General features: G+C 40.1%; 1 protein-coding gene across 4 annotated transcripts in view; it reads right to left on the bottom strand.

Moving 5' to 3' along the window:
- Positions 1 to 9352, bottom strand: part of NDRG3 (NDRG family member 3) — an 81656-nt gene that overhangs the window by 47538 nt on the left and 24766 nt on the right. For 2 of the 4 annotated variants that reach the window (XM_019655309.1, XM_019655312.1), the window contains exon 3: positions 1966 to 2001. The exons of the other annotated variants lie outside the window; for them this stretch is intronic. In XM_019655309.1, coding sequence (XP_019510854.1) covers positions 1966 to 2001 — 36 coding nt within the window. The remainder of the gene's footprint in view (positions 1 to 1965; positions 2002 to 9352) is intronic. 4 annotated transcript variants of the gene reach the window in all.

Raw genomic sequence — 9352 nt, 5'->3', positions numbered from 1 at the left:
CCATCACCTGCAACTCACGGCAGCCCAGCTCCAGGTTGAGCTGTTGTTCAGCATCTTAGCTGTAGAGGGCAGTGTCACTGGCCCTTATATGTGGGATCCGAACCGGGGCCCTCTGGCATCCCAAGCCAGCTCTTAACCATTGCACCACTCAGCCGGCCCAAGAATTTTTTTTTGCCAGACGATTTTTAAGCCTAATATTGAAAAGTAATTAATAATTATATTTCTAAAACTCAATTTCATTTATATCTAACTATATTTATGTGTGAAAAAATCCTAAAGGATACATGCCAAAATATTAATAGCACTGAAATAACAAGTGATTATTATTTATTTACTTTTTTGTATTCTTATCTATTTTGCAATGAGTTTATAATTTTCTTATATTTCAATTTTCTCTTTTGGGGAGGGGGTGCTCAATTTGATGAAAATAAATTCTTCCATACCTTGTGGTAAGAGTATGCATATACTATTTTTAGAATTCCTCACCTTGAATTTTACCATCATCCTCTCTCAAATGATCTCCTTCTAGGTAAATTATATCAAATATTAACAGCAATCAAGTTCAACAGGTTAACCTAGGATCCAAACCCTAACTGAAGTTAGATCAAATTAAAAACAACTAAACCCAAATTTGACTGCCACCATTTATTTAAAAAATAATATGAGTAAAGGACTATAGCAAATGATTCTCTAACAGTACTAGGCTGATTATCTTGTATATGTAAAGTACCAAATAGTCACACCAAGAGGTGTTTGTCACTGGGATTCAGAAATCTGTACCAATGCCAAGAGCCTGCCCCTTCCAAAGTCAGTCTCATCTGTACTGCCAAGAAACCTCAGCTTTAAGTACAAGTCACTCCTTACAACATCTCAGTTCTGGATATTTCCAGGTGAGAAAGAACAGGCAATGGATTCAAGAAGAATGGGGCTTTTCAACACCAACTTCACCCAATGGTTAAGTTAGGAATACTGATTATCAATTTCCTCATCTGTAAAACAGGGATAATAAAAACCACCTTGTGATGTTGCTCCAAGGACAGGAGATAATGTGTATGGTTAGTGTCTATAATGGGTAGCAGATAAATTATTATGATAGACCTGGTATGCCTATGAGATAATGTGAGTTCTTCCTTTTGATGCTAATGCTAGAGAGAGTCCACTATAGTTAACACAAATTGCATATCTGAAAATAACTGTTTGCCTGTGGGTGTACAGGATGGCTGAAATCTGGAAGCAAGGAAGTAGGTTTCCCAACACCTCCCTTGCCTGCCTTGTACCCTCTGAGTCTACTTCATGCTACTCCTGACAGCCCCTGCTATGACATCATCCCCCAAGAAGGAGAGCTGGGCTGCAGGGGCTTATAAGGTTCCCATTTCAATGCACGCATTCCTTCCTGCCATTGAATAGATAAAGTAGGTAAATGGAGAGTTTCTGGCTCATTTTATTAATTTTCAAATTGGCAATAGAGCTACAGGCAAAAGCAGGCTAAGAAGAACAGTATCATTTAAGAAAATACTAATGAGTCAGGTTGAATTTTGCATTTCCAAACAAAGCCAAGAGAAATTTGCATTGTGTATTAATAACACTTACTTCTGTCCTTTTCTTTTAGGGAAAGATTTTGTTGATAAGTCTCCTCCCCTCCAAACTGCCCCCCACTTCTCTGCAGTGAGGTGGAAATTCTTCACTTGACACCTGTGACTGGGGTTTCCAGTATCATTTGAGGAAAGGAGATCTTTATCACAAAGAGACAGCTCAACCCAGCAACCATAAAACAGGCACCTGGCAGGCAATTTTCTAATATAACAGCAAATTATTTTAAATAAATTTGATCCAATAACCAAAAGAACATGAAGGAGTGGAGACTACTATGACGAGAGATCCACCTCTCCAAGACCACCAGCACAGGGAGGAAAGCACTGCAGAGATCCTGTACACAGCCCGCCTTGGTGCTTGTACAGTCCTTACCTGACAGTCAAAGTCCTGGAAGTTTCGTGTACCATTCTGTCAACAGAAGGCAGAAAATACAGTCAGTTTCCCCATGTGGCTTCCCCAAATGTGCAACAAATTCAGTTCACAGTGAAAGCAGCGTATGTGCAGCCTCGGCTGCCATGAAACTAAAATGGTCCTTCTCATCAAAAGGCTTCAAAGGCAGAGAGGGTTCCTAACATGTATTAGTAAAAGGTGAGTCTTTAGAGGTGAGATTACACTTTGGTGGGCATCCTATGAAGATATAGGAAAGGAGCCTGCTTTCCCAATAAAGCTTGTAACTTCTTGCCTCCCTGTCTAAGGAGAGCAGTGAGAACTTGGGGGTAAGATGTGGATCAGAGTCTGAGAGCACCCTTAGAACCCACAAAGAAGCACCTGGGAGGAGGGAGTTGGGAGGCCAACCCTGAGAGGAGAAAAGGAGGGTGGGGGCCAAAGTGCCCAGAACCAGGAATTAAAGAAATGATTAAGAACAGAACAAAGACATAGGTGGGTCAGAAATGGAAGACTTTAACAAGGAAAAAAGGCAGTGTCACTGAAGGAGAGGAAAAAAAAAAAAAAAGATATGCCTAATATGCTGGCATATCTATTGCATCTTATGAAACTGCTGATAGGAAAAAGGAAAAATCACTGAATCATTTAAAAACTAGAACATCATCAAAAGACCCAAGGAGAATTCACCAAGCTTCTAAAAAGAGATTATATCATAGTAATGTTTGATTGGGGGGGGAAAATCAGTGGGGATGACTTGGAAGCATTTTTGTAGCATTTCGGATGCCAGAGTTGCAAGAATATGACATAAAGGTAAAAAAAGGATAATGAGTGATGTGTTTGGTAGGGAGAAAAAAAACCTTCTAACTTGATTTTTTTCATAAAGTAAAGCCCTTCCTCTGAAAAACAAACCTCTCTTTATTTAAAAACTGTTTTCATAAAAAATCCATTCTGTCTACCAATGGCTTCCAAAAGGTGTGGGGCTGCTAATGTGCACCTTCCCCAAAGCTGCCCCTCCAGACATCTAGATATCTGATCCCAACGGAATACTAAGTAGCCCCATCTCCCTTCGAGATCCTTGTAGAAACAGTTCTATATCCCACTACCCACACTGTTGGCAGGACAAAACAAAGCACAGCCCAGTGTGGTAAAAAAAACACCCAAAGAAACAAACTGCCCATGAGAGGAACTAGTAGAACCAGCTGGGATGCTCTATAGCAGCACTATCTAGTATGGCAGTCATTAGTCAGTCACACGTGACGATTTAAATAATTTAAAATTCAGGTTTTCGGTCACAGTAGCCATACTTCAAGTGCTCAACAGACACACATAGCTGGTGGCAACTGTATTACTGGGCAGCAGAGATACAGAACATTTCTATTACTGCAGAAACTTCTACGGGACAGCGTTGATCTAGAGACAGAAAGCTTTTGAAAGAATAAGGTTATGGATGAGCAGCCCTTACTTCTCTAAAGGTGGCAGGACAATCACAATAGATGACCAATCACAGAAAGACTGCAGTTGACACTGAGAACACAAAAGAGTGGTAGAGACAGCTATCCTGAAATATTATTCCTGGCATGAAACCAAGTTCACAAAAGAAAATCTGATGCAGTCACAACATGAAAAGACAACTGAGATATGGTGCAGATGGGGCTGGGGAGCACATTTCCAAGGAACGCTGTCATTGGCAAAGAGGATCATGATGTTCCATGGCTCCCATCAGCCCCATAAAATGCCTGAAAACTCCTTCACAGAACTCACTGTGTTTCATTTCTAGTTAGGCTATGAGAAGCAGAAGCAAGGGCCCTTTCACGGCCGAGGGTAGATGACTTCAGGAGGCTATAAATGACCAGCTGGTGAGTCCCTGGTTCCTGATTCAACTTGCACCTTCCCCCAAATATAGCACAAGGCCTGGTATAAATCAGGTACGTGATATATATTCACAAAACGAATAAGCCAATATAACAAAATTAGATGCTGAAAGGTTTTTAGTAAGACTTTGGGTTAACAGCAAAAAATTCTATTGCATTCCAGTTTATGATATGATATGGTCATAAATGAAAATAAAGTATTGATAGGATACAAATGGTCTTTATAGTTTGACTTCAACTACCTTAAAATATGCACTAAAGGACTAGAAGAAAAAGACCAAAGCATGAACAATAGCAGCTATTTCTGAATAGAGATTAAAGGCGATTATAATTTTCTCTATACTTTTCTACAATGAGAACGCACTTCCCCTTTTGTTACTAGAAAACAACGATTTTGTATTTTTTGTAAATTACAAAAAATATGTTTGTAATTTAGTATTTTATAAAAAGATTCATTTAATCTTTTGAGGAATAATTTATGATGTCAAAGCAGACCATATTAGGGCTTTGATCTTACAGGGTTCCCAGAGGTTCCCTCAGAGATCATTTAGAAAGAGTAGAGAAAATCACTCTTGTCTGAACTAAAATCTTGGGTATGGAATACAGAGGCACAATTCTGATTTGGAAAGCAGCTGTTGCTGTCTGCATGAATTCCCCTTGCTCACAATCATGTGATCACAGACATGAGGCATTCTGTGAGGCCCCAAAACCTGGGATAAGCACAAAGGAAAATGCCAAAAGTTGGAAAGCGTTGATTTTCTCTAGAAACCAGAGTGATCTCTTCTTTGTTGAGTACCAAGCAAAAACAACTACATGCAGCTACACTCCCAGAAAAAAAGGTACTAATAATTGAAGGAAGGCTATCCAACACTTGTTTTCTTCGCCTTTTTTTTTTTTTTTTTTTTTTTAAAAGGTGCCAGACCCTCTTGGAGAACGGCTTCAGGCTTCATGAGCGATCGTCCTGGAGAAAGGATATCACTGGGTCTGTTGGACAGTATTTGGCACCCAGAGATTCTGAATGGAGATCATTAGCTGGGCCCCACCCAACTGTGATCAACTGAAGCCATATTCTCTGAACTCATTAAAAATTGACTACTGTTCATTGGGTGCATTCTGGAAGGAGAAAAATTTCCCTGAGGTCCTTTCCTGGAAACTTATTTGTCTCTGATATTTGGGGTACATTATTCCACTCTGACAAAACCTTTACTAGTTTCAAGTTCTGTGTGTTTTCTTTTTTCTTTCTGTCCATTTTTAAGACACCATTAATTCCATGTTCAGAGAGATTCTTGCACTAAGCAGAACTAAGTAACAGAAAGGGATTCAAGAAAAAAATTAAAATAATAGAATAATGGGGGGGCGGGGAGAGACAGAAAAAAGAGTAAGTCAAGGAAAAAGATAAACTACTACTGAAATTTGCAAAGTAGAAACCAGCTACAGGGGGGTATTTCCTGGTAGAGCCTCCTTGTGCCAAGTATAGAAGAAGGTAAATGAAGCAACTCCAGAAAGTAAATTAACAACAGGTAATTCTTTCAAATACAAGTCTGGAGAATAAGCAAAATACAACTAGGAACAGGCCAATGAATGAAGAGAAGTATGAAAAGGGAGGCAGGGGACAGAAAGTTTAAAAAACAAGTAATTGCTAAGCAGAAGAAAAGAAATGTAGTTTCCCAACATGAGATCTAGTCAAGAGGCATATATAGTTTCAGCAGAAAGCAGCAGATATAATGGAAGGAAGACAAGATACATAAGACCGTAGAAATATCTACCAATAAGAGAGATTTGGGATAAATCTACCTGTTCTGTGAACTTGAAAGGGGGGGGGGTTGTATCTGATTCACCACTCTATTCCCAGCCCTGGCACTTCGTAAATGCAATAAACTTCATTTTGTAGAGGATACGAGTATCTCAAAATAGAGATACTCAATTTGAATAAGAAATGTCAAAGGGAAAGGATTATATGCAATTGATGTGCAGGAATTAAAGAGAGGAAAAGGAGCTGTTACAACAGTAAAAATTTTAGAGACAAACTTATTTTTTTTTAAAAATCTGTCATAAAATATGGTATTTCTATTAAAAAAGACAAGAATCCTTACCAACAGAAAGTGAAAAGATGGGGAATTTTACAATCAGAAGGGTAAGACAAGCCCAGAAAATACTGTTTTTCTTCAGTAAGAGAGTAATATAATTAATTAATATAAATTAATAAATCAATGTTTTACAATCATCAGTAACCCATTTTTAAATAGAAATCTGTTCAAGCTGATGATCCAGAGACAAAAAATGAAAGTTCTAGATATTTGTGAGTAGGTGTTTGTGGGTGTAAGTGTATATATATTTTAAATATCGATATTATTACCTTCAAAAAATACTAATTAAAGAACTGAGACTTCATAAGGAAACTTATAAAGAGGTCAGATACTTGTATAATCATCTGCAGACTGATGAAAAAGTACAATTTTAACTTTAAAAAACCTCTACCTTAACATACGATCAGGCTAACAGCAGTGTGTGTCAGAACTCCTTGGGGACCCTGCAATAAGAACTCCTTGGGCGCCCTGCTGAGTTGTGGTGAAGGCTTGGGGCTCTTCCCACCATCTCCCACTGGTCTTGTAGCAGGTTGAGGAGTGTGTCACAGTAGCATCATTACTTAACTTGGGAAGTCACTTCCTGCTCCAGTCCCATCTAAATCGAAGGCATTTCTGATGACAAATGTGACAGTTAAGGGACACCCACCCTCTAGTGAGCAGATGTAGCACTTACTGAGTATTCTTTAATGAAAATGTCAACAAATCCGTTTTTAATTTTAATTTTTTTTTAAAGAAACCTTGGCGCTAAAGCTTTGCCTGTCTCTGCTGTCTAGAAGGTTACAAAAATGCTCATCCCTGGGTTCTGTCTCCTCCCTCCTCTCCTCACATTTCCAGTCACTAGTTAAAAGGGAAATCTTGAACCGTAATAGGGTCTACCTCACTTCCTACTGTAACAATCGAAAGAAAGTAAATAACTTGTTTCTGTTCTTCCTACTAAATATTTATTCCCTTTCTTGATACTTCCTCAACTCTGCCAGGCTAGTTGTGGCCTCCTTTACTTTCTCAAGCCTGGCTTCACAAGTACCTGAACCAACAGTAGGTAGAAGAGGGCAGAGAAAATGAAGCACAAACCAGTCAGCTCTCCACCTGTTGTAAGGAGTGCTGGATGAGGAGGTAGGAACTACCAACTACAAAAAGCAGATGATGGTGGGAAGAGCTCTAGACCCCCACTCCAAGATGAAGTCAACAGATGTGGGATCTAGGCGTGGCTTTCAGCATCTTACTAGACACTAACATTTGACAAGTTTTATAACCTCTCTGAGCCTCATCTGTAAAATAGAGTTAAAAATACCTTTAACTACTGATTTCACAAGAAGTTAAGAGATTCAAATAAGATAATATTTGTGAAAATGCTTTGAAAATGGTTAAATGATATTTTTTAAAATATCATTTCATATGCCTGTGCAATTGCTGCCCCGAAAACAAAGCTAAGTGCTGGCAGGTGCTTCTTTTAGAGCCAAAACAGGCACGACCAAATTACTCACTTCTTCACAATTCTGAGCTGTAGACAAAATTACAGGCATACTAAAATTAAATAGGGAAAGTAGCAACAAATGACAAGAGGAAAGTTAACAGAAGCCTCGCTTAAAGCTATTTTGAGAATGCTTTCTTGTAGTCATCTCAGGACAAATTTCTCCATAATCGGTTGGATCTAGGCTTCCTTTAGCTAGCTCCCTGAAGCCTGGAAGAGTATGGCGACGACTTTGGCTAAAAGTGGTGTATTTGTGAGGAGAATGGAGAGAAAGATGAGGTGAAATAATACGCTTCTCTAGGCTTCTCCTTAGAGAGACAGGGCAAGCTATAGAAGTGATGTCAAAGCTTTTATAGGGTGAACAGAGTGGAAAGGCCTCGCGTTTTGAAGTAGGGAAGACCTGGGTTTCAGTCCTGGTTCTGCCACTTACTGACTGGGCAAGCCAGTCTTTCAGTCAGATTTTCATCTGCTAAGGGAGGAATTAATACTATCTGCTTTGAGGGACAGTCTCATGATTGCATGAGAGATTGTATATAAAAGCACCTGGCACATAGAAGGTACTTAACAAATAATACCAGGATAGGCCAAAAGAACTCCCCTAAAACAAAAAACCTCAACACATCTACTCCTATTCAAATCTGAAGGCTTATCCCCTAATAGCAATGGTTCTCAAATGGGGAGACTTTGCCCCCCAGGAGACACTTGACAATGTCTGGAGACATTTTTAATTGTCACAACTGGGGGATGCTACTGGCATCTATTGGGGAGAGGCCAAGGATACTGCTAACCACCCTATAATGCACAGGACAATCTCCTGCAAGAGGTAATTATCTAACCCAAAACATTAACAGTGCCAAGACTGAGCAATCCTGTTCTCCAAAAGGCATTCTTAAGCCTCCCAGCTAAGTCAGCTACTTCACCTCTCTTAGCCTTAGTTTCCTCACCAGCAATATGGGAACCAATTGATCCAAGCTATTGGCAGGGTCAAAAGAAATAATGGATGAGAGGTATTATCATTACTATACCTTTCACAATGTATGCAAACGAACCCACTTGCCAGGCAAAGACAGAAGCACTGACATGCTGGGACAGGGGACTAAAGGAGGTGAAATTCTTTGGTAATACCACCACACAAAGAGGGCCTCTTGCTAACCTACTTCTATAAAGCTTGGCTGGAGCAAGGGAACTCTCATGCATAGGGATGGGCTAGGAACACTTCTGGGGGCGGGGGGTAGAGTGTGGGAAGTGAGTAGGAACAGCACAAGGCAGAGCCAAGAGGAGCTAACAGATGTTAGGAAGTGAGGCACTGGCTACTTGGTTTCTTAGACTGCTTGGGCGGCCTGAGTGGCTTAAACAACAGAAATTTATCTTCTCGAAGTTCTGGAGGCTGGAAATCCAAGATCAAGATTGCAACAGGGTTCGGTTTCTGGTGAGAGCTCTCTTCCTGGCTTGCAAATGGCCACCATCTTGCTGTGTCCTCACATGGCTGCCAACTCTCCCTCTCTCTTTTTAAAAGGCCACCAATCCTATTGGATTAGGGCCACACCCTTACGATCTCATGTAACCTTATTCACCTTAAGGGTCCTATCTCCAATAGTCACATGGAGGGTTCAACATATGAATTTGGGGCAAAGGGGCACAATTCTGTCCATTTGGGCACACATCAGACACAACCAAGTCATCACTGTGGCCTCAGAGAGGACTATCCAGACGTTAATTCAATGCTTTTCTATGGTGACATTCACCAAATCTTTCCTTTTCCAGCTGCTTTCTCTATGAGCTATCCAGTCAATTAACCCCTGCAACCCTTTCATGGAGGTACCTCTTATGGACTGCAGGGTTAGGGAAGGATCCTCTTATTTGTGCCTCAGTCCTCAAACATTGAAACCCATCAGGTGATGGCTAATCAGAATCACTTTAGGCACTGTTCTCAATTATGAGAGCTT

This window comes from Hipposideros armiger, unplaced genomic scaffold, assembly GCF_001890085.2.
Source record: "Hipposideros armiger isolate ML-2016 unplaced genomic scaffold, ASM189008v1 scaffold_238, whole genome shotgun sequence".
In the NCBI taxonomy this organism is placed as follows: domain Eukaryota; kingdom Metazoa; phylum Chordata; class Mammalia; order Chiroptera; family Hipposideridae; genus Hipposideros; species Hipposideros armiger.
This window is presented reverse-complemented; position numbering and strand designations above follow the sequence as displayed.